Here is a 24,327-nt window from a genome sequence, read left to right as displayed (position 1 = left end):
TAACGGCTGGGTATGTGGCTGACAAGCTGACATCACCCTGTGCATTATACGGTCATCCAACGCAATGAACTAACGTAGGACATGCATGCTCAGCATCGCTACTACTAGTATGCAGTAAAACACGGTGACTCGCTCAACTTTCTTCTCCCAAGACACTCGAACATCACATATGGGCGTCTGTCTGATTGGCGTAATATCCGATATTCTGCTGATGGACCGCGTAATTGGTATCGCCCATGTCCATAAAGCGACCATGAAACACATCTGCTAATTGGCCGCGGACTAGAACCGTGCCACTCCATATTGTTTGCAGATCGGATAACGGAACCTTGTATGTACCGTTGGTAACCAGCATAAAGAACGCTTGTTCCAAGCTACAGGGCCCGCGTCCTACATAGCGGGCTGCTGCCTCTTCTCTCCCTTTGCCGCAATACGACGCCTCTGCCAACCTCACCAAGCTCCTTCAAAATGGCCTCCCTCCTGAGCCTCTTTGGCGCTTTGATAGCTCTGGTCAGCATGTCCTCAACTATGGCAACTTGCTCAATGTCGTTTCGAGGCTGCCAAACTAACTGATGACAGGTTGTCTTTCGCTTTGTTGCAGTAGCTGTATATCGAATTTATTTCCATCCCCTCCGTAAATTCCCGGGCCCCAAACTGTTGGTCGCAACACGCATTCCAGTCCATATTGCCGTTGCAACCGGCGCTCGCGACAAGATGTATCAAGATATGCACCGTAAATACGGGCCGATAGTTCGAATTGCTCATAATGAACTAAGTTTCATTGATCCTGGTGCGTGGAAAGATGTGAGTAAATTCTTGGTCTACTATCTATGCGGCGTTGGCTAACGGCCTTACAGATCCACGGCCATGGCACAAAAGGAACAGCAGGCTCTTTGCCTCATAAAGACCCGATACGATACCCAGAGAGTCTCAATGGGGCATTCAATCTCCTTAATTCACCAGATGACGTTCATACTCGCCAAAGAAAAATCTTTACTTCAGCCTTCTCGGATCGCGCTCTAAAACAGCAGGAACCTCTCTTCCTCAGGTACATTAACCAACTTGTAAGCGTGCTGAAAAAAGGCGTACAAGAAAATCCAGAAACAAAATTCGATCTCGTCCGGCTCTTCAACTTTACCACCTTCGATGTTATGGGCGATTTGACGTTTGGCGAGCCCCTCCATATGCTCGACAACGCCGAATACGATCCGTGGGTCAGTAACATTTTTGGAGCCCTCAAGCTCTCAAGTATCCTGACCCTAATGCGGTTCTACCCATTGCTATGGAAACTATTCACAATATTCGCACCAGCTTCCATCTCCAAGAAACGCATGGACCATTTCAACCACTCCACCACACGTGTCACAAAACGCCTCGAAAAAGGCCGTGATAGCCAAGGTGTTGATCTCTGGGACCTGGTACTGAGCCAGAAGGAAGGCAAGGGTCTAACACGACCAGAAATGGACTCAAACGCGTCCGTCTTCATGATTGCAGGCACGGAAACTACGGCAACCCTCTTATCAGGCCTGACATACCTGCTCCTCCGCAACCCTGAATGCATGGCAAAATTGTCTCAGGAGATACGCAACGAATTTGAGAGCACAGACGACATGACCATGGAACGCCTCGCTGCTCTACCTTACTTCGCTGCTTGCATCAAAGAAGCTTTTCGTATTTACCCACCAGTTCCTCTCACGTTACCTCGTCGCACACCCGCAGACGGAACCACCATCTGTGGCAGATTTGTGCCTCCTCATACCACTGTGGGCATTCCACAACATGCCATGTACATGAGCGAGTGCAACTTCAAGCGCCCGACGGAGTTTCTGCCCCAACGGTGGCTGGGTGACCCGGAGTTTGACAGCGATGAGAAGGCGTGCCTTCAGCCTTTTTCGATTGGGTCGAGGGATTGTGTTGGGAAGAAGTAAGCCCTTTTTTCCCACTTTGGCTATATATACCATGTTTTGTTTTTCTAGGGAAAAGGAGACTGTGCTAACTTGTGCGTGACTTTAGTATGGCATACCATGAGATCCGGCTCCTTGCTGCAAAAACTTACTATCACTTTGACATCGAGCTTTGCGATGAGAGCAAGAACTGGATCGATCAGGCGACATATATTTTGTGGGAGAAGTCACCGCTTTTGTGCAAGATGAGGCCGGTGAGGTAAGATTGTGTAATATGACCAATTTGGTAATTCTTTTTCACTGTCAAGATTGAAGATATCTCATGTCATGTAATCGCTGATGTATTTATTTTAACTAGTAAAAAGAACATGTGATTTCACGGAAAATAACTCTCCATCTTCTTTCCTTCTCATCCCCCCCCCCCCCCCCAAAAAAAAAGAATCCACCCCTCTTCAACTCCCACAACAAATCTACTTCTTCTTCTCCACAATTCCCACATCCTCCACCCTTAACAGCCCCGACCCCATCCCCGCAACCGCCCACGTCCCATACTTCAAACTCGGATTCCAAGCCAGAGCCGTAACCGCGGACTTCTCTTCGAAAATACTAATCGACCGCCCAATCTCCGGGTTCCCTTTCCTCTTCGACACAGAGCTACTCGCGATACCCTGCTGCACCGCCTTGTAACCCTCCGACATGCGTACAAGAGGTTGTGCGAGAATGTCCTCTGGTACCTTCGCCACACTGGCATTACTATCTTCTTCTTTTTCTTCTCCTTCTCCAGATCTTTCTTCTCCGTGAGCGTTAGTTATAGTGACGGGTTTAACCGTCAACTTCCCTACTTCGCTCCTCCACTCATGCACAAACCATTTCTGCTGCCACGGCACAACCTTGTAATTCGCAATGCGCATCACGGGGTTACTCGTCTGTACGTCGCCGTCCGTGCCGCCGACCAGGACGCCCGGGTGCACGGGACTCGTAGCCACGCGCGTGATGCTATTGTCCAGTCGCATGCTGTACAAGTTGTGGTAGTAACGGCGGAGTGGCGTGTGCCGTAGGATGTAGTGTTCGTCGGGCATGACGAAGGACTGCGTGTGCTCGTGCCAGGCTTGCGTGAGGCATAACGTGCGGCCGCGGATGGAGGCTGTGGTGTCAGCGGTGGGGCTGCGCAGATCGAAGAGGCGGGCGAAGCCGTCGGCGGTGCTGATGGAGAGATAGTGCGGGTTTGAGGGCCAGGCAGAGGAGATGGTTAGGATGAAGGTGTCGGCTAGTTGGTGGTAGAACCAGGGGCGCGGGTTGTTGGTTGGGGAGAGGGTGCCAGGGCGGGTTAGGGTCCAGATGGCTACGGTGCCAGCAGCTGTGGCGACAGCGAGAGTGGTTCCTGAGAGCCATTGGAGACAGGAGGGGACGGTTTGGGGGATTGAGACTTCGAAGGCTGTGTGCGAGAAGCGGAGGTATGTAGGTTGACATTGTCCGTCTGGACGCTTTGGGACACAAAGGTTGAGGATACGAACTCGTCCGTCTGACCAGATTACTGCGAGCATGCCGATATGAGTTTCCGTCTCAGTATCAGAGTCTGCGTTTGTGTCTGCAGCAGCGACTGGACACCACCGCAGTTGTTTAGGGGCACCCCAGTTGGCGCAAACGACAAGTTCAAGTCTAGGTTCTTTTGAGCTATCCAGTTCTCCTTCTTCAGTAGCTTCAAACGCCCAGATCTGAATGGAGGCTGGAAATGGCGCCGTAGCACTGAAAGCAGGCGCCTTTGGTATTTCCATTGGTTTGGGTCGGTTTCCATCCATGGGGCGCTGCTCAACTGCGACAGCAACATACTGTGTTCGACTGTCCTCCTTGGTGGCCCACTGAGCGTCTTGTATCCTGGATCCAGAATTGAATAGCCATCCCCTTCTGCTGTCCTTGTCTGGGAAAGACTGTCCAACATGCATATAAGTGCCTTTTTCGAGAGCGGTAACCTGGGGACTATCAACAGGCCCAGTGAGTACATTCAAACTCTCTGGTCCATCATTCCGCATGTACACCTTAGCTTCATCCTTAGATAATTCCTTGGTAGCCTGTGAGGCTTCAAATACCATCTTTCCCGTATGCCTATACCATTGTTTCAGCACCTCACTCTCTTTCTCCCTAGTACCCTCCTTTTCAAAGAAGCTTCTTCTCAAGCCCCCCAACTCAGTCTGGCCAGGGTCAACTCGCCCAGGCTTTTTGATCGGAAACGTCTCCTGAGAACTCCAGTAGTCGCGAGACGCCAAAACAGGTCTAAGATGCTGGCCATCCGGCCCGAACAAGTTTTTCAACCGCGGCTCATGGCCTCCAATCTTGTCGAAATCAGGTACGCCGCGTGTTCGCAGCTTGTTCTCGGCATCTACATTGCGCACTTTAATACCACTGCCTTTAGCGAATATAATAGGCGAGGGTACATGCTCTGTAGATGGCTTGTTGCGCTGGACAAGCGGCGTGGTGGGCTGCTTGACGGGAGTAGCTTTTGGCCCGCGAGCGCCGCGTTTGGGGGTTACAAGGCTATCATCTGATTCTTCCTCGTCTTCTTCTACGTCTTCGTTTTCGTCATTCTCCTCCTCTTCATCTTCAAAGTCGTCTTCGGCTTCTTCTTCCTGGGCATCGGGCATGAAATCGTCTTCGTCTTCATCATCGTCCTGGAAGGCTGGCGATTGGTTACCAGATGCTGCAGACCCGTCTTCTTCGTCAAGAAACGAGTATTCGTCCTCAACGCGGTATGATTTGCGTTGCTTGCCTCGTGATTGTCGGGGTGACGAGAAGTCTAATCATCGGAAATTAGCATTGTCAAGTGTTTTGCAAGTCGCGTGGGCAAGTGCAGCATGGTGTTCAAGCATATTTTATCTAGGTATAGAAAATTTGAGCAAACATGTGCGCTTGCCAGCCTTCGCAACAACGTCAACTGGATGCATGTTGAGGATTGTATTTAGAAAAGCACCATAGATGTTAGAGGATCCAAGACCTACCTGCAGGCATGTTGAGTTACGTGCTGTGTGTCGACCGATTGGGTAAAGGAAGAATATACCGAACACCAGCAAAAACGCTGCCCCACCTATGACGATTGGCACAGACCCCACGACCCCGCCACACACGTTCAAAATTCCTTTACACTCCCAGCGATTCAGGTGTAAGAAATTTGTTACAACTCGAAGATGGCTTTTCATGTGATGTTGCCAACTATTAGTATCGACCAACTGCAATTTTCGTCATCAAAGAAATACCACGGTGGTATGGTCTAGTGGTATGACGTCGCGTTGTGGCTGGCGGACACTCAGTTGTCCCGATCCAGATCCGCGCCAGCCTGGGTTCGAGTACGTTCAACCTCACAAATTGGTGGTCCTGAGACATTTCTAACGTGTCTACAGTTCCCAGTACCGCCAAGTAATTTGCGACTTGCTTTTTTGCACTTTTTTTGGTATGAAATAGTGCAGCTTCTTACTTTTGCTCGTGGTTGGTGCATATCGGCAGGGTAGGTACGCAACCACCATTGCCTGCTTTTAAGCCGACACAAGGAATACACACTAGTTGACTGGCTTTGATATGTGATCTTTTTTTCAGGAAATCAATCAGTTCTTTTGCTAGCCTATCCTTCACAATGTTTTTCATTTAGTTCGTTCTTGGATCACGAGTAGATCATTATCGAAATTCATATTCGACTGAAGTACCCATCAGAAGACACAATGGCAATCTAAGTATACTCATATCGCCCTTCCTTATGATACTGCCTCCCAGGTTGTGTAGCCGTATTGAATCAATTAATTCTTTGTAAATTTTCTATCATGGAAGACAATGAATTTCACTAGTACACCAGATCAACTTCACACAAGTTCACAAATCAGCACAGTGAGATCTCCAAAAAGCCGTTTACGTATTGCGTATGCATACGAGCCCTATAAAACCGGGTATCTAGAACACAGCATAGGGAACAGGAAAAAGAAATCCAAGTGATACCAATACATGTCCTCCCTCCGTACGTCCACAGTTTGAAAGAAAGAATAACAGGTACGGACGTGCACTACTATCCGACAGGTAATAGTACAGTGATACATTAATAAGAAAACGATCCAAGAAAGCTACAACAAGCCCTCATCGCCGCAATCCAGACTACCAAGAAAACTGTTTACCTCTAATCCACATCCATCCGATCCTCATCCCTCGCCCTCGCCGGCCTCGGAGCAGTGACATGAATAGTATCACTATCCATTGTCTCATCATCATCCGGGTCATCATCTCCGCGTTCAGACTCGATGCGTTTATCCACAGGAGCCATCTTTGCTGCTGTTGCAGCTAAGTGGGGGAAAAGAGGCTTGTTCAAAGCAGCAATGGAGGCAGAGCGACGTAAAGTGTCGTTTTGAACTTCTTGGTGGATTTCCTCGACTTCGTCTTCATCGAGTTCGCTAAGCTCGCTTTCGTCGTCGGCGTCATCATGGACGGAGGCGGGAGCGCTGGGGGCGGGTTCGTCGTTGTTTACGCTTGGAGCGGCGGTGGCGGTTTCGCTTTGGTCGAAAGAGGGTTGAAGGTTTTCAGTGGATGTGTTCGGTTCAGCAGTGGGCTCGGCGGTCTTGTCTGGTGATGCTGCTGCTTGATCGGTGACAGCAGAGAGCGCCTCATTGGCAGGGGGAGGTGATCGAATTGGAATCGAGGTAGATTGAGCGGAGGCAGCAGCAGTCTTCTGGACACATGCTTCAGCCCTTCTTGCGATTTCCCTACGACCGACTGCCTTGACTCTGGGCTTTACTGGTTGTTCAGGTTGTGCCGCCATCTGAGGCATCTGGTTGGTGTGTTGAGAGGGCATTTGACCGGAATGGTACATGCTGAAAGGTGATCCGTTGCTTCCTTCTGCTGAGCCATCAATCTGAACTTGCATCAACGATGAGATGGGTACAGCGCCTGTAGATGTTACAGAGCCTCCAAAAGGTGCTGGTCGAGGCTGAGCAAGCAGAGCTTGTTGTTGTTGCTGCTGCTGCTGCTGCTGTTGTTGTTGTTGTTCTTGCTCCGATGGGAGGGGTGACAAAGTGGGACCAATCGATGTATACAACATCGCATAAGTATCTCCAATGAGGTCGTCAATGAGAAGAGGCTTCATCATGCCGTTGTTGAGGCGTTTGAGTTCGATCGCGTCGCGGAGAACATCCAGTACAGGGTGTTGCGTAGCTGAGTTTTGACACCACGCCTCCAAACGAAGAGCAAGCGTGTTGAATTCATCATGATTGACGGATTTGAAAGCTGAATCTTCTTGGCCTTCAGGTATACTGCCAATTCTTCGTAGCAACTTGAGGTAACGCGTGCATAGATCTTGCCACAGTTTCTGATGTTCAAAAAAGTCCGTCTGTTTCCGTCTTACGCGTTTCGCAAGCGCTTCGAAATTGGCCTTATCCTCAGTCAAGTCCAGAAGTTCGATGAAAAATTTGGTGTAGCGAGTAGTGTATACAAAGTGCCTGCCAGGTCGCTCGTTCTCGGGCTTCCAGACCTGAACAGCCATGGTTTTAGTAAACATCTGCTGCATAAGTTCATGCTTAGCATCCTGAGCCACCGATGGGCTCTTCTCGTTATCGTAGATTGTGTGAGCAACGCGTGATATGACACGATGGTGCCAGCTTGACTTGTCTGCTGCACGCAAGGACTTCAAGATGGCAAGAATGTATCTCTGCCAGTCGTTTTCGCTTTCTGGAGCCTTGCTGTTCTGGGCATACGATGTGTTTGAGAGAATCTCCACTCCCTTTTCGTAGTCGATGGCACCACGCTGGAAAAGTTTATGGGTAACGGATACTAGTTTGTAGTGAGGCTCAAGAACTGGCTCGCCGCTGCGTCCTTTCTTTCCAGGTAGTGTCTCGATCGCACTAGTGAAGGCCTCAATGACCGACTCCCAGCTTGGGCCATTCTGTGGAGCAACAGGTGCGCCAATGGACATGGTATACCGCATGGCGCTGTCGTTGGTAGACCACATCTTCCATCCGCACTTTCCAAGCATGTAGTGATTCCACCATTTGTTCGGGTTGCCTTTGATTGCTCGTTTGTAAAGTGTGCTTGCAAATTTCCAGGCTGTGTAAGTCTGCAATGGAGCAAATGCGACCTCTTTGTATAGAGTTGCATTTGTCTGGAGATTGCAGAACCGCTTCTCAATCTCTCGAATTTGGAACGCCTCCATTCTAAAAGGCTCCCTGGAAGATGCATATATGCGGTTGCCAAACTCTGTGTACATCTGCGCAATCTTGGCCTGGGTATTTGGTCCTACATTAGGGTCGCGCACAGCACAGGCTACAGCCAAGATGTAGCAGTTGATTGCAGCCCGTTGGAAATTGACAACATCAGCGCTGTTGCTGTTCATTTTATCCGCGTTCCATGAGACCGCCTCCTCAAGCTGGGTGTCATTGGCTTGCGCAAGGCGATACCACGTCTCCCAACGCTCAATGGAGTGCTCTAGGTCCTGCACAAAGAACGCTTGAGCATAGTTCAAGTCCTCTGTAGGTCCTTGAGTCATGCGCTTTTGTGACTTGAACTTGCTGAGTGCAATATTGCCCATCATGTAATACCAACCTTTGGATGCAGCCACGGCATCTTCGGCAGGGACATGCTTGGTTGCAAGCGATCCAACGCCTTTCAAGCATCCGAACAACTCGACAGGGTTGACAGGTGACTTGAAGTACGATGAAATTACCTTGCGGTTGAAAGTGATATCATCGTTCTGTTTGGGCCTACCTAACGCGGTATGTATCTTTTCGATGGTTCCTTTGAGTTCTGTCTTAGGCAAATCTTTCAAATCAACCTTTGCAACTTGTGACATGGCGAATGACAAGATGCTGAAGGCAGTCTTTTTGTCGAGGGCATCTGGTGTGGTCTGGAAATCCTGGCACTCCAAAGGCTCGATAAATAGCTTCAGACCATAAAGATCGTGAAGAACCTGGCAGAGCTCGGTGGCATAACTGTGACCATCAACAACATCGTCAATGCGAAGTAACTCATCTTTTGCAAGCCTCAAAAACTGACGGTTTGACAGATGGCAGAAGCCACGCACACCAGTAGCATGGTGCACATGACGAATGTATTCGAATAGATCCTCGGAAGGAGTAGGGAAGCTTTCGTGATCTTGGGATAAGCCATCCTTGAGCAAATGGTACTGTAACATCCAGAGCCGTAGATGTATGTCGCCAAGTCGTGCCATCATATTGACAAATGCCTGGCTCGGATGGGATTCGACTCGAGGCATAGGGATATGGTTGATGCGGATGTAGTCTCTGAGCATGTCTGCAGCCGACATGATGTGCAACAGTTTAGCAATTGTTGACATGGAAGATTGCACATGCTCGTAGTAAATACAGTCGAGCGGCGTCCCATCGTCGCGTATTATCTGAAGGATCTTAACAACCATGTCGTCAATGACTCGGTATCGGGTCAACAACTTGTGTTGGCGATCAAGCGTTGGCAACTCCTGGAAAGCCGAAGATCCGAGATCATCCACAAGGGCTTCGATACTTCGTAAGAAGCACGATATAACTTTGGAAGGATAGTCGATGGCTTCATAGGCTACACGCAACCTGTTCCAGAGAGACAGTCGTACGTTTACGTTTGCAGAATCGAGAAACTTGCGCATCTCTAGAATTGGAGACGCATGGCCAAGCTGTTTATCTGTGGATGAACCTTCGATACTTCCAGTGGGCGAGCTACGTGCATCAGGTGCGCCTTCATCAGAGCCAGCTGACTCAACCGGCATGTTTGATTCCCTTGTGTTTTCGAATTCCAAGATTGGCTCTAGACTTTCTATTACTGTCACTGGATCCTGCTCGTCTTGGTCAAAAACCTTAAGGAAGAAGTCCTTCATGCTGATGCGTACGAGTTCTCGATCAATCGCAGCAGTTGATAGCTCGGGCATTACAGCATTGTTCTGCAACTGAATCGTACGGTCGCCCAAATGCTCAAACATGGTCTTCAGCTGGGCCATAGCAGACAAGACATGCTCTGGTGCCACCTCATCGCTAACGCTCATTTGTGACACTGTAGCCCAAATATGACGGAGAGCCAGATCATCCAAATCCTGGCTTGGTAGACAGTCAGACCGTAACTGTATAACGTCTCGTGCGAGGTGGGACCATCGCTGTAACCTGTCGCTCTGGAGAGTTCGCGTATTAATGTCTATCGTACTGTGTGGGTGCTTGATAAGCGAATAGATGTCCAAGTGCAGCTCAAACAAGGCCTCCACTATTTCAATCTGTGCGATATCAAAGTTAGACAGCTGGTACTTTCGAGATTGGTGGCTAGCATCCAGCATCTTGCGGTTGAGCTGTTCGACACGCTCAAGCATACGTTCGTAGATGAACTCATCGATGTGAACAATGATTTGTACAATGTTCCTCTTCAAATCATCTGCCCATCTGAAGTATAGATAGCTTGATTGACCTGTGGCACAGGATCCAGAGGGTAGACAGAACCCGGGAGAAAACAAGCTCTCAATCCAAGCAAATGCAACCTCCTGGGTTGTGAACCAATTGTTGTTTACACTTCGCGCGAATGAATTCAACCCCTCGCTACCCAGGACTGGCTTGGTGCAGGCTTGACTTGAACTCGATTTAGAGAAGCCTAAGAATGCGTTCAATCCGTGTTCTCTCGTTACTCCTAGCAGATCGAAAGAATCAGAGCTCAAGATTATCTGTGCAGTCTTCATGTGCCCACTTCGAAGCGCAGTGAAAACATCGCAAGCTGCCTTGTCAATAGGATCTGTAATACTGGGAGCAGACGCTTCCGGAAGCGGGTTGACGAGTCTACGCAATTCAGCAGGATCCTTTATGCCCTCGACACCAAGGCGTGAGTATATGTCCTTGACGATCTCATACAGACATTGATCTGCATGCGTGTAGGGCTCCAACTGAGCATCAAGCTGTTTGTTAGCTTCTTGTGCAGCACTTCCAGGGGCTGGTTCGGTGATTGTGTCTCGTCCGCGAATTCGCTTACTGCGTGATCGACCTCCTTCGGCAGTTTCTGGTAGTCCAGCAGAGTCCGTAGACCGTTTGCGGGACGGAGCTGGTGCGACTTCCGGTGGTACAGTTGATGTGGCCTCCTCACTCTTGACATCAGCCTCGGTAGTTTGCTCTTCCATGATGGTATCATCACCATCCTTTTCGGCTGCAGCAGGCCCTTCAATCTTCGATGGTGGCGTAGACTCCGGTGCTGCCAGTATGGTATCCTGTGCGAGCCCGATAGGTTCCAATTCGGGTGCAGACTCGATTCGATCTGGGGTGCCGCTATCAGGGGGAATGCTGAACACTATGTTTGACCCTGAAGGAACATTGGATGCCATTCCCTGTTGCTCTGCCTGAAACTGCCGGAGGATGATCTCGCCTACGCTTGCCCAATCCCACTTTGTCGGGCTCAGTGTCACAGTCTCTGGCGCAGCCTTGATATTGTGAAGATTTTCGGCAAGGGCAACGTCAGCAGGAAGAGGTGCAAACTGAAATGGATTTAGCCTCTTCCTCAGCATCTCTGATAGTTTCTTCCGCTTCATCAGTGACAAGGGCGCCTGTTGGAGAGAAACGTTATCTTCCAGTCGCTCAACAAGTTCACGCAGCTGTTGACCAGCAAATCCTTCTTCCAATCCTGGCAGTCGCAATAGACTCTCCCACTGTTCGTCATTTCCATCAAGTACTGCTTCTAGACAATAGCGTGTGAGGCGCTTACTACCCAGCATGGCGGCGACCGAAGCAGCTCGCAGCCACAGGTCGAGATCGGTATCCTCCTTGTCCAGCGCTTCAGCAAAGTAGTTGAGGGCGTCGCGGATTTTGCTCCAAGCTTCCACCTGAGGTGTTGGGCCATTCGTTGTAACCCAATGCTGCATGGACTCCAGCAAGAACTGGCCATGATTCTTGTACGATAAATGGAGGATCTGTTGGAGGGTATTCGGGGCGCTGTCAGCGGCGCCAGTCGACTGGACGGGACCTGCGTCATAGTCATCCTCCAAGATGGTGTCAAAGACCAGGTCTTCGCCAAAGACTTCGTGCCGTTGGAATTCCGATAGCGATTCGGCGTATTTGAAGATATCAGAATCAAATAGAGCCTTATATGCTGCAGCGGTCTTTTCAAAAGATGCGGGGCCTTCAGAATGGAGCTTCAAGGCAGTCTGGTAGAGTTTCAAGGCTTCTTCGATCTGGATCTCCTGGGTGTCGTCGACTTCCTCTTCGGCGGTTTCTTCGGGAATTTCGACATTGTAGGGATGCCATACTAAAGCTTTCGACTGCACCATGTCAGAGGGGATGAAGGAGCGTAGTGGGCGCCGTGGCTGTAGAGGCCTGAGTACATAGGTATCCGACTTACCATGATGTGTGCTGTGGTTGGTTGGACAATGACGGGGAGAGCCTCAGGGCGACACAGAAACTCTGTACGGCATCTGCAATGGGGACAGCAAGCAGCAGGCGACCATGGAGAGCACTGCTGCTGGGTATATAATCTATGGACCGTGTGACAGAGGCCAAATTCGACTGTGTGCAGTCTCGCAGCGTTTAGGTGACGTGACGCGACGCGACTGTGAATGATGGGTGGCAGGGATGATGGGTCTTGGCAACGGGGCACCTCCGCGATGCAGCTTCCGTGCCTGCCTCGATGCCGCCGACCAAGGACACGGAATTCTTGACACGCAACGCCCGGGAGCCCCAAGCGCATACGAACGAAGCCCCTCGCCTGGCATCCACCCCGCCATTCTCCTCCCATCACCGCTCCCCTGCCACCCCGCTCTGTGCGGCGCCAATTGAGCCATGGTGACATCGCCAGCTGTTCCTGAGTATGCCACCCATGCCGCTTCGACTACTAGTTGTCCCGACACATTGCTGCCTCTGCCTCTGCTTCTGCCTCTGCATGCGCCAACCCCATTCGCATACGACTTTTTCTGTCGCAGAGAACCTGTGTCTATGTGGCCTGTCTGACAATCCCCCAGAATCTACGAAGACGAGCTACACTCGGCCATCGAAGCGCGCTCGGAATCCCTACAGACGCTCCGAGAACTGGGCCCGCCAGACTTGGTCCACCTGATAAAACAGCCTATCAAGTCTGCGACAAAACAGGTCCGTAGCACCTTCGACCGTGTATACTTACGAGCCATGGCCTTTGACATGTGATTAGATTGGTGTCTACCATCATGTCACCGGCATAGACGCTTCCTCGTCCGCTAGCCTAGCGGCTTACATCAACACGCTTACATATTCTGCGCATGACAAGCAAAATAAAGTAGTCTCAGGCTTGTATTGGTAGGCTGGCTCAAGTCCTGGCGCAGTCATTGGCTGACCAAGGCAGCTGCTACAATGCCTTTTCGCGGCTTGATATGCGCGTTCAAGTGTATATCCCAGGAACAGTCGAAAGCTACTGCATTGACGAGCGCGGCGACAAACGAGTAGCCACCGATGAACTTTGGCTAGAAACCTATCTCTGTAGCGTCTTGCGCGCATACTCGTACGCCGACGATGGTTCGGGCGATACTATCAAGAAGATTGTTGGTGTGAGGAGGTTCAACCCAATCACAAGTACAGAGAGCGAGCACAGATTTCTGGATGCTGCAGAGCGTCTCTTCTTCAATGGTGGGTCGCACACTGGACATGGGAGAGATTTGGCTAATACTATCAAGGCTGGCAACTTGGATCTGATCCTGAGATTCAAGTCCCCAATCTCGTCTCAAATCACTTGACGACAGGTCTTCTCAACTACATTCACACGACTGGTAGATACACCTCGGGCATCAATCTCTTCGAAAAACTGCGCACTCGTGATCCAGAGATCTCATCGCTCCTCGCCCGCGTCTACATCGAAGCAGATGAGGAGGTCAAAGCTGTACAATTGTTGCACGGTGCTATTCAAGAGTTGCCCATGGACTACTCATTGCTGGACTGCCAAGCAGAGTTCTGTAACAAGAAGGGCCGTGGTGATCTCGCACTGGAAATCGCAAAGAGGAGTGTCGTCTCCGCGCCTAGCGAGTTTGGCACATGGGCGCGCTTGGCAGAGATATATGTCAGCCTCGAGCAGTGGGATCTTGCGCTGCTGACACTTAACTCATGTCCAATGTTCACATATCAGGACAAGGATGCCCCGCGGATGCCAGAGCCCCAGAGGGTCTTTCTGCCCATCATGCCCGAGGCAATGTGCGACGAGATAGAAGATTCCAATGTCGACGACATGGAGCTCGTACATCCAACCCTGAGAAAACTACACGCAGCCGGATTCAAGGGGACCTTCCTGAAAGCATACATCCTGCTCACAGAAATCACAAAGAAGATTGGCTGGGATCAACTCCTGAAGATAAGAAGTCAAGTTTTTGTAATGGAAGAGGAATATCGCCACGAGAAGACTGTCCAACAACCGCACTCTCGCAGTGCAAGTACGACAGCTCTCCGGGCTCCATCTCCTAATTCACAGGCCCAACAAGCCAACGGTAGCGAGCATGGCGAAGTCCAGGAACGTCCGTCCACAGATGCAAGCAATGCCCAGAACGGTGAGGGCTCAGCTGCTGGTACAGAAACTGAACTGGAAAAGCCCGGCCATACGGTTGCCTCTGAAGTTGTAAAGGCTGGCAGTGAAGACCCTCACCTACACGACAACCAGAATGGCAACCCTGCCCAACCAAACTACACACACTTCCAGAACAAGCGTTTGTGTGAACGCTGGCTTGACAACCTTTTCATGGTCCTATACGAAGACTTACGCGTATACACAATATGGCGTACAGAAATGGCGCAGTACCGCCAGCAGCAGTTGTTGTACAAGAAGAGTAGCGAAGAGTGGGAAATCCTGGGTGAATTGGCGGAGAGATTGCATCACACTGAGGAAGCTGTAGAAGCATACGAGAACTGTCTGCAAATCAAGTTCTCTCCCAAGGCAATGAAGGGTGTACTCAAGCTGGGTGAAGAAAGGAAACAAGTCAGAGATGTCACGGCAGCACTGATTCGTCTCATCACCTGGCAGTACCGCTGGTACTCTGAGGTATGTTTTTTTATCTCTAAACCCTCAAGATTCTAGTCACTAATCAGTATGACAGTTTTCGCCAGCTCTCCTCTACACCATCCGTAAGCTCATCGAAGAGGAAGGCGCCGTTAAGATCCGCAGCATCGTCCAGGGAACCTCACTGCCCCAGCACGTCCTCGACCTGACCCACCAGTACGCTGCGCTATGTGCTGCGTTTAGGAGCAGTGGCAGCGACGGCTAGAAACCTCCGCCTCTCTACATCTGCGGGTATACGAATAATAGTCTACAGTCATTCTGAATCGGGGCGAAAACAGGACTAGAAAAGGGAATGTCACATTGGTAGTGTGTTGGGGTTTCTTGCATGGAAAGCGTCGGTGTTGGAGATGGAAACATTACACCCGTGTGTCGCATGCATTTTAGTTCACTGTAGATTTACCAGATTCCTGATCGATTGATTTGGGTGTTGGCATTCACTTGTCCCTACTGCTTCACGGCATATGTGTATGTGTATGTGTCGTGGTACTCCTCACTCCATGGGCTTTTCTTTGCTTTCCGTGTTCTTGCAACCAATGTATTCATTTTTATCGTCACAAGCCGCGGGATCGTATCAGGCAGCCGTTGCGCGCCATGTCACGTAACCTCGTCCTTGAGGAGTAGATAGCAGACAGTAGAAGACCCCATGAAAAAGCCCAGGATGAACACCGCTCCATGCTCGCTCCCATACACCCCTTGTCCTCTCTTTCTCCTCCTCCTCGCGCCAGTAAGCCAGAAGAAAAAAACCGCTTAACGGTAAGACTTCTGGTACCTGGCGCGAGCACCTGGACCACCGAACTTCTTGGGCTCGCACCGCCTGTTGTCGGCAACGAGCAGTGTGCGGTCGTACTGAATGAGGGCCTGCTTGAGCTGGTTCTTGGAGTGCTCGTCGACGTACTTTTGGTAGTAGGCGATGATGGATTTGGCAATGGCTTGGCGGATGGCGTAGACTTGCGAGGTGTGACCACCACCAGAGACGCGGACGCGGATGTCGACATCGGCTACCAGCAACAGTTAGCTTCCATTGTTCCTCGTGTATCTTCCGCGTCTAAATGCTTCTTTGCAGCACGCGTATGTGCATAGGTGTATGTGCGTACCGAACTTGTCAACACCGAGGATCAGGATGGGCTCGTAGACCTTGAATCGAAGAACCTCGGGCTGGATGAGGGAAAGAGGCTTTCCGTTAACCTTGACGAGACCCTTTCCGGCCTATGTATTCATCGTAAGTATATTGTTCGTGTTTTTTGCGCATTCGATCGGTAGGCAGTGCGTATGTACCTTGCAGTGGGCGACAGCTGTTCGTGATCATGTTAGCCATTATGCGACTTCTTTCAAGGAAAACACGCTCCGTGGCGTGGGGGAGCATTGTCGTACCAGTCGCAGTCTTCTTCTTGCCGAAGCATTGCACACTCTGGGAGGCCATGTTGGGCGACTGTGGGATGTGCGTGCGGTTAGTATTGGGTGGGCGTCGTCGGTTTTGCGGTCGTCGTGGAGTTTGAAGTTCGTCTACGCCGGCAGCGAATATTCAGTGGGCGTCCGTGCGCGCCCCGATCCCTGTAAGCGACTAGCGTCCTCAGTGGCTAGCGTGCCATTGAAGCCTTGTGCGCATTCGACTCAAGACTTTCCTTGCCACGGTGCGTGACTTGAGAGGTTCCAGATACAGCATCTGATGGGGGCTGATATTGCTGGGGCAATGAAGTTGGAAATTTTCATATTCGATTGATAATACAATAGCTGACCTGGCATCCTACCTCGCAGTCTTACAATATGTCTTACCAAATGTATGCATTTGGCAGCAATGGGGAGGGGCAACTCGGGCTACCTGCTGCGGAAATTGTTGACGTGCCGACCAAAGTTTCCAGTTCGCTGCCTCTCGCAGATATTTCTGCAATACAAGGAGGTGACAACCATACTTTGATCTTATGCAAAGATGGAGTCATTCATGGAGTCGGCGACAATCGCAAGGGTCAATTAGGCTCTTTGGGAAATGAGTCTCAAATCCAAGTCTTCCAGAAACTTTATGAAAATGCATCGTCGATTGCGGCTACTTGCGAATCCTCTGCATATGTCACGAGAAGCGACTCTGGGGAGAGCTACATCTACACTGAGGGTACTGGTCAATGGGGAGAACTCGGTCGTGGAGAGCAGGCCGTCCCTGAGACATCGACCCGTATCGCTACGCCACTTCCTGGTAGAATTATCGACTTTGCTGCAGGAGTTTGGCACTATGTAGCTGTTCTCGACGATGGCTCAGTCTATGGCTGGGGAAAAGCTCGCCTAGGTCAACTTGGTGATAGTCTTCCTGGCAAAGTTACGACTCCGACGAAGATTAACGACATACCGTTCAAGCCAACCAAAGTGGTCTGCGGCAAGGATTTCACATACCTTGTTGGAGAGCCATCTTCTGGAGAACACATACTACTTGGCAAAGACAAGTTCAATATCATTTCAAACATGCCGGAACACATCAAGGATTGGAAAGATATCGGTGCTACATGGCATGCAATCTTTGTCTTATTCAATGACGGGTCGCTCACCGCATGGGGGAAAGAGAATATGTGGAAATTGCTACCACAAAATTTGCCGCTTCTAAATAAGATTGCTGTGGGCTCGGATCATGTGCTTGCGGTAACAAGAGATGGTAGGTTGATATCTTGGGGTTGGGGCAAACACGGGAACTGTGGTAACTTGGCGAATGTAAAGCAAGAGATTAAAAATGACATGGTTAGCGGCTTATGGAACGAGATTGAGGTTTCTGGTAAGATAGAGACTATTGGGGCTGGGTTTTGCACTAGCTTTGTTATCACGAGATGAAGTGAATAGGTAATCTACGTTTCTTGAATACCAAATACTAATAACAAAGAAACTCATATTTCTAAATCCAACGCCAGGCCGTCTCTTCATCCTATCATACAAAACGATCTTAAACGTTCTACGCAGATCTACCCGAAAAATATCTATGTACTAACCCATCTCCATACTGCCTCAAAACTTCTCACGAACTAAACTCCACTCCGCAACTGTCGGCCCATCCGTCGCACCTTCCTTGAACTGATTGCCCCTGACACCCAAATGCGCATACCTCCCACTCCACACACTCTCTGCTAGCGTAAGATTCGTCTGATTACCAACATACGGCTTGATTTCGTACGCCGTAACGGGATCCCATGGCGCACTAATATCCACACTACCAGCTATCACTCTCCTCACATCATCCGCTAGCTGCGCCGAAAACGGCGGAAGCGAAGAATTTGAAAAGTAAATTTCAAAATGGGCGGGTGGTTGATTCGCCCAGTCCATTACGATCTCGTTAATAGGGTAGAAGGCTAAGTCTCCAAGGTCGACGGTGAGGTAACTGGTGGTGTTTGCATACTCAGGTTGCCATTTTGTACTTGCGGCGCCGTCAATCGCGGCGATGGGGAATTGACCTGGTTTGTTGCGTTGAGAGGGTTGGAGGAGAGATTTGCATTGGAGGATGTTTCCGCCTACGGTGAGGACCTCGCCCATGGGTCGGTTGCGTACTACGAGTGGTTCTTTGCCGAGTTCGTGCCATGTGACATTGCGGCCGCTGCGGGTGCCGACTGTAACAGGGATGGGCTTGTCGAAATATGTTGCGTTTACTGAAGGGAGCGTGTATTTATCTCGTGGCAAGCGCTCTAATGTTGTATGCGTTGAGTTTGAGGTGGCGTTGATACCGTGGCCCATCCAGTAGAAAGTGCGGTAGCTCAGGTATGGGATCTGTGGTGGTAGAGAGGGATCAATGTCCAACCTGTCGTAGTACAGTCCCAGGCCAAGGTATCCAAAGATTGCGACTCGATTCGTTCCACCCATACCGGTCAGGAATGGGAATGCAGGATGTGTTCCTCCATTCTCTTCCGCATTGTCGATCAGCTGTTCAGAATACTGATACCACGGTGCGCGAAGGTAGGGTGAAGACGAGTAGACGTGGTATGTAAAGCTCGAACATCCAGATGGAGAGACCTCGTTGGCCACGACGGCAAAGGAGGAATATGTCATTGCGGGACCATCAAGGGATTGTTTTGCTGCGTAAAAGTCCAGATTTGTCAAGCTGTAGGGATTTGGATAGTGTAACAGATCATCTATGAGGACCACATCTGCTTGCTTAACTGCTACCGAACCGTTCATGCCGGTATATTCAACGATAATTCCAGTGTTGTCGTTGACCGGGAGTCGCATCTTTGCGGCTTTCTCGTTCCAGCTAGCATTTTGACTACGCGAGAACCAAGCGTTGAATTCGTTTGTTTCGAGGAAATGTTTCTGGATCAAGGCAGTAGTAAATCCCACATTATTGACTTGATTGGCATACTCGTCCGGATCAGTCGCATTCCATAGCTCCCAATTTCCAGAAGTTTCATTGAAATCCAGGACTTGGCCAAAAAAGTGTGCAATCGAGTTCGATATCGGCAGCAAGGTGTCATTAAAGTATTCGCTGTCACCAGTAATGATGAGATGGTTGTTGAAGGCTAGGCTCATGTCACCGTTAAGATGGTATTCGTAGTCGAAGCAGGCCCCGGTGCCTGTACAGTTTCCGAACCTCGCACTAGTCCAAGGATACACTGCACCTCCAGGAGTGAAGCGACCTGTTTGGTTCTTGCTCGAGGTGAAGGCTGTTTGGACGTTTCGCTGCGCCTGCTCGAAATGCTCCACATGATATTTGATAACATTGTGCGCATGCTGGGGATGTGACACTTGGATTCCTGGGGCCATCCAAACTGTTGCATCCCAAAAAATCATACCTCCATAGCAGTCAGAGCCAAAGCCGCAAACTGGGATGCTGTAGATGTCAAGTTTGGTATTATTTCCTGCTGCAGCCACAGCGTTTGGCCCAACCATGTTTGAAAGAAGATAGAAAGGATTTGTACGGGCCAGGATGTGTAGTTGCTGTACATCTGGATCATTGGGGAGGGATCCGTTCGGCAGGTGGTAGTCGTCGACAGCATCTGGCGTCAAGATGGACTCCCATTCTCTAATGTGGGATTGTAGAAGCTTGTAGTAACCTTCTTTTGCGCCCGATATCGAAGCATCCCGAGCCACACTTTGTGGATCGGGGAAGGCATCGGTTGAAGCGACTCCGATAAATTTAGTCACTTCAGTTGGCCGAAATGCGGTTAGTTCGACTGGTACAGACTGCGCGATAGTTGACTCGTTGCCACTACCAAAGACACCATCTGCTACTTCGCTACGTGCACTGAGGTCGACCCAGTCGCTAGCACCTAAGGTCGAATATACGTATGCGGTAACATTTGTGATATTTCCCGGGTTTACGGCGGACCAGATAGTCGGTGTGTCTTTCTCAAATTTCTTCTGGACAAAATCCGAGCGCACAGCGCCATCCCCGTCTAGAACATCGTATACAGTCACATTATCGTCCCGAGTGGATGCAAGTCGCAGTCTGACTACCGCTTTGTTGATGTAGAGCTTGTGAACAAAAAGCTGGTAGTTGACATCGATGGTTCCATCACCCCGGCCACCGGGTTTCCAGTTGTACCGCCAACTCGCAATGCCAGCCTTTACATCCAGGCTTGAGACGAAATCAGAGATATGATCGGGGTTGACAGATGCATTCAGGAACTCGCCATTTGCTTCAACGATAAGGCCGCTCCAATGTGGGATACCAGCAATAAAGCTTTCCCAGCCATATTGATAGAGCCATGGGTAATTGGATCCAACGGTTCGTGGCTGGCTGTTCCAGAAGCCCGCTATAGTAGAGAAAGCTTGTCGTCGACTGAAAAGCGGCCATCCGCTTATGACATCGCCATCGACTGGTTCGTCGACTTCGAAAAAGGGTCCCGCGGATGCGACATTGATACCAAAATAGCCGTTTGCGAGCGTCAAGCGGGATTGGTAGTGGCCTTGGTCTAGAGCATGTGTTGAAATCACAGAATTGTCGTCATCCCATGTTACATGCTTGAATTGGTCTTGCTCGCTGCTAGTGGAGCCCAGCGCTAGGTGTATTGTTGCTAGAAGACTAACTGTAGTTTGGAGGAGTCTATCCGGTCGCATGTTTTGGGCAATCGAAAGGGAAATAAAATTCGAGGCAAAGGCCTCAACGTGCCAGACACACGGGCTTTAAAGCACAAAGCCATGACGATCCCCCATGCGGCTGACGAGTGACGCCCACGGGGCTTTATTTTGATCGCTTTTTTTTCCATTTCTCACACCGCTAGGCATGGGTTAAGTGACCCGATAGCTTGTCATGCGGGCGCTACCCGTTCACGCTCTTTGGCCACCGCCGGGGCTTTTAGTGCAGACTGACATCCCTCCGGCGCTTCCCGATGCAGCAAAGAGCGACTTATTTGAGCAGCAGATGTAAGTTTTTCGAGCAAAGGCAAAATGTACTGCATAGTGCCTGAGCTGCGGACGATGGAAAAGCCATAGACGTGTTGACCGCAGGTAGGGCAGGCAATGAGGTGTGCCGTTTCGGGATCGTGCGCTGTTGACGTCATGTGGCCATCGTCCGATGTATCACTAGATGCGTGGCCTTGTTCTTTATCGGATTCCGAGTGGTATCGACAGTATGACGGACTGATTCTACTGACGTCCAGGCATGTTATCGCAAATGTGTGAATGGTCGGTACTGGCGTTACCTCTTGCGAACTTGACGTGACTGCAAATCCGCATTCCAGCCCCAACACGTGTTGCAAACTAGCCCCTAAAATCAGCATGTCAACCGAGCAGCACATCCCCGTCTTTCGCATTACCATGGCTCGTCGAATCATCTCGAAACTTACCCAAGTATTCAACAAGAAAAATGATGATTACAACTTCTACACCCCACTACCTGCTGATCCGCCTACCATTCGTCTCCTGCGCTTGCTGCCTGGGCGCCGGGAGGACGATATCAATGCTCAGCTTCAGCCTTATTCCATAGCCAAAGCTGAAAACCGCTATGTTACCATTTCCTACACGTGGGGACATGCAGAGGTTGTCCCAAACCGCTTAATAAGATGCAACGACAAACTCATCTTCATTTCTGAGAACCTTTTTACCGCCCTTCGCACGCTACGACAGCATGACCATCCCATACTGCTCTGGGCCGATGCGCTCTGTATCAATCAAGATGATACTTTGGAGCGCACACAGCAAGTTGGTCTGATGGGTGAAATATACCGTAATAGCAAAGAAACCATGATTTGGCTGGGCGAGCCTGCTGCTAACGAGGATGCCGGAACCGATCTTTTGAGAAGATATTTTGTCCAGCGACCGATCAGTGCTTCGACAAGCCGCAGATCCAAAAACATTCCCCTAGAACCAACATGGACAGGCGATTCAGACGACAATGAGCTGCGTAACGCATATTTGCTCGAGTTTAAGCGCTCTAGTGCGTCTAATATGAATGTACAGCTGATGGGATGCCCCCGCGTTGACGATGACAGCACTGGCTCCGATGTCTTTGGAGCCTTTTGCTTGTTACAAGACTATGCGGAAGGCACTTCATATCCCTTGCTTAATGCTTTAAACCACGAAAAGACTGTCGCATTACAAAAGCATGGAGTTACTAGCAACTGGCATGGCTTGGTGCTCGCGAGAGCTCATGTGCGTGGTTCAAGATCTTCCAGAGTTTGGGCAGGTCTTGCAAGACTGATGAGTAGACCTTGGGTTCATCTCTCTTTCACTTCCTCATGGCATAAGCTGATAGCAACAGTGGCAACGTGTGTGGGTCATTCAAGAGACTGTATTGTCCCGCAAAGCTACCATTCGATACGGAGTGCTGTCAGCCCCCTGGTCAATGTTTGCCAAAGCTGCTACCAATCACATTAAACAACGTCACACATTATGTCTGGACTTGGCTGGTACTCTCCAGGGACAAGACATTCTAGATCAGTTCAGTGACTTTGTGCTTCGCATAGAGGGTATCAGACTTCAACACCTCGCTCGTTCAAATAGTGGAACGATATTGCAGCTGCTATGGAGATTTAGACCACTGCAGGCGACTGAGAAGCAGGACAAGGTCTTTGCCCTCCTTGGTCTGACTACTAACTGGCAAGGCCTTCCACCATTGTTACCTGATTACACTTCTGATACTGCTGCAACTTTTACGAGCACAACTGTGACTAACATACAACGAGCTGGGTCATTATCGGTTCTCGCGGGTGATCTTGAGGCTGTCCTTAACCGGAAGCGACTGGACGGCATCCCTTCTTGGGCCATGGACTGGTCGCTCCCATGTCTTCCAGTCGAGATTGAAAGAGTGAACTCTCTATGCATTTACAAAGCGTCTGGATCTCGAATAGGAACTGTTCGATTCCATCCGATAGACCAACTTCTTGATGTTGAGGCAGTGTATGTTGATAGTGTGACGACAGTAGGGGAAGTCAGTCGACACACGCAAATCAGTGACACATGTGCCGTCATAAGATCTTGGAATCTACTCACCAAATCGCTCGAGCAATCAAATCACGCATACCCCAGCGGCGGGACCTACGAAAACGCTTTCTGGCGTACACTTGTTGGAGATGTTGTACGTACTAGCACGGATCCAGATACTTACTGGAAGCAAGAGTCTTATCGGCGCGCCAGACCAGAAGACTACGAGGCTTTCAGGGCGTGGAGCATGTGGTCTCGCTGCATATCCCGTGATACGTTTAGCCGTTCTGCGGCATTCAGCAAGCGCGATCTTGACGAAGGCATTTCAGCAATTCACCATGCTCTCAAAAACGCAACGACTTCTCGGCGCTTCTTCCTCACTAGCTCTGGTTACATAGGTTTCGGACCAACGACAACTGCCGAGGGTGACAGCATCTATGTCTTCAAGGGTAGCAACGTTCCGTTCATGGTCCGACAAGGCTCACCTATATCTATCAATAACAACGACTGGACAACTCTTGTTCCGGGAAGCGAGGATGGGGGGGAAGAGCATGCTCGTCCCACTGCTAGTTGTTTACTTGACGCTTTCCAAATGGTTGGTGATTGCTTCATGTATGGCGCGATGGACGGCGAGTTTTTCGAGCAACCTCACATTCAGATCCGTAATCTCTACCTGGCTTGATTGCTTTTTTGTCATGCGATTCGATCGCCATATGATCAAGTGTACATGTAATCTTGGAGCGAAAATCCAGTGTCAAGCATAGCATAACTCCAAATAATAATCATGACAAGGGGTCTATAGCCACGACAGGCAGAAGAATTGTTTGCACATTCTATTGTCCCCGCGATTTTCTCCTGGATTCAGCCGAATATGCCATTCTCACCCTCAATGTTACAGCCCGATGCGCCACCAACCTATTTCGAAACTTTTATGCAAGGTGATTGGTGCTATTAGTGGTGCTGAGAAAGGAGGCGTCACATGCGTATTTCTGCACTGCCCCGTTGCTGCATGCGCCTGCCTAGTTTACCAAGAAATACGCTTTCTTGTAAACTACCTCGTTCATACCTCATTCCTCATCACTCCTCAACACAAACACCTTCT

At 50.0% G+C, this 24,327-nt stretch overlaps 8 protein-coding genes across 8 annotated transcripts; 4 read left to right on the top strand and 4 right to left on the bottom strand.

Moving 5' to 3' along the window:
* Nucleotides 1–468: 468 nt before the first annotated feature.
* On the top strand, nucleotides 469–2,167 carry COCCADRAFT_1915 (uncharacterized protein; the record flags this gene model as incomplete). Its single annotated transcript, XM_007710329.1, has 4 exons — nucleotides 469–510; nucleotides 580–804; nucleotides 858–1,924; nucleotides 2,014–2,167. 4 exons carry the CDS (start codon nucleotides 469–471, stop codon nucleotides 2,165–2,167), a joined length of 1,488 nt encoding a protein of 495 aa, XP_007708519.1.
* Nucleotides 2,168–2,374: 207 nt separating this feature from the next.
* On the bottom strand, nucleotides 2,375–4,907 carry COCCADRAFT_23221 (uncharacterized protein; the record flags this gene model as incomplete). Its single annotated transcript, XM_007710345.1, has 2 exons — nucleotides 2,375–4,695; nucleotides 4,898–4,907. 2 exons carry the CDS (start codon nucleotides 4,905–4,907, stop codon nucleotides 2,375–2,377), a joined length of 2,331 nt encoding a protein of 776 aa, XP_007708535.1.
* A 1,150-nt stretch (nucleotides 4,908–6,057) lies between these two features.
* COCCADRAFT_1913 (uncharacterized protein) lies at nucleotides 6,058–12,162 on the bottom strand (the record flags this gene model as incomplete). The annotated part of the gene is made up of 1 exon (XM_007710328.1): nucleotides 6,058–12,162. One exon carries the CDS (start codon nucleotides 12,160–12,162, stop codon nucleotides 6,058–6,060), a length of 6,105 nt encoding a protein of 2,034 aa, XP_007708518.1.
* Nucleotides 12,163–12,670: 508 nt separating this feature from the next.
* On the top strand, nucleotides 12,671–15,105 carry COCCADRAFT_33595 (uncharacterized protein; the record flags this gene model as incomplete). Its single annotated transcript, XM_007710360.1, has 6 exons — nucleotides 12,671–12,696; nucleotides 12,850–12,976; nucleotides 13,035–13,159; nucleotides 13,206–13,486; nucleotides 13,534–14,882; nucleotides 14,938–15,105. The coding sequence occupies 6 exons, from the start codon at nucleotides 12,671–12,673 to the stop codon at nucleotides 15,103–15,105; spliced, it is 2,076 nt and encodes a 691-aa protein (XP_007708550.1).
* Nucleotides 15,106–15,647: 542 nt separating this feature from the next.
* COCCADRAFT_1911 (uncharacterized protein) lies at nucleotides 15,648–16,320 on the bottom strand (the record flags this gene model as incomplete). The annotated part of the gene is made up of 4 exons (XM_007710327.1): nucleotides 15,648–15,898; nucleotides 15,995–16,106; nucleotides 16,176–16,192; nucleotides 16,272–16,320. The coding sequence occupies 4 exons, from the start codon at nucleotides 16,318–16,320 to the stop codon at nucleotides 15,648–15,650; spliced, it is 429 nt and encodes a 142-aa protein (XP_007708517.1).
* A 344-nt stretch (nucleotides 16,321–16,664) lies between these two features.
* Nucleotides 16,665–17,711, top strand: COCCADRAFT_86491 (uncharacterized protein; the record flags this gene model as incomplete). Its single annotated transcript, XM_007710398.1, has 1 exon — nucleotides 16,665–17,711. One exon carries the CDS (start codon nucleotides 16,665–16,667, stop codon nucleotides 17,709–17,711), a length of 1,047 nt encoding a protein of 348 aa, XP_007708588.1.
* Nucleotides 17,712–17,882: 171 nt separating this feature from the next.
* Nucleotides 17,883–20,921, bottom strand: COCCADRAFT_86275 (carbohydrate-binding module family 32 protein; the record flags this gene model as incomplete). The annotated part of the gene is made up of 1 exon (XM_007710397.1): nucleotides 17,883–20,921. The coding sequence occupies one exon, from the start codon at nucleotides 20,919–20,921 to the stop codon at nucleotides 17,883–17,885; it is 3,039 nt and encodes a 1,012-aa protein (XP_007708587.1).
* Nucleotides 20,922–21,620: 699 nt separating this feature from the next.
* COCCADRAFT_86438 (uncharacterized protein) lies at nucleotides 21,621–23,907 on the top strand (the record flags this gene model as incomplete). The annotated part of the gene is made up of 2 exons (XM_007710396.1): nucleotides 21,621–22,517; nucleotides 22,564–23,907. 2 exons carry the CDS (start codon nucleotides 21,621–21,623, stop codon nucleotides 23,905–23,907), a joined length of 2,241 nt encoding a protein of 746 aa, XP_007708586.1.
* Nucleotides 23,908–24,327: the final 420 nt, after the last annotated feature.

Source organism: Bipolaris zeicola (assembly GCF_000523435.1).
Source record: "Bipolaris zeicola 26-R-13 unplaced genomic scaffold scaffold_17, whole genome shotgun sequence".
Lineage (NCBI taxonomy): Eukaryota > Fungi > Ascomycota > Dothideomycetes > Pleosporales > Pleosporaceae > Bipolaris > Bipolaris zeicola.
Note: the sequence above shows the minus strand (reverse complement) of the source record. Positions and strands in the feature narration are given on the sequence as shown.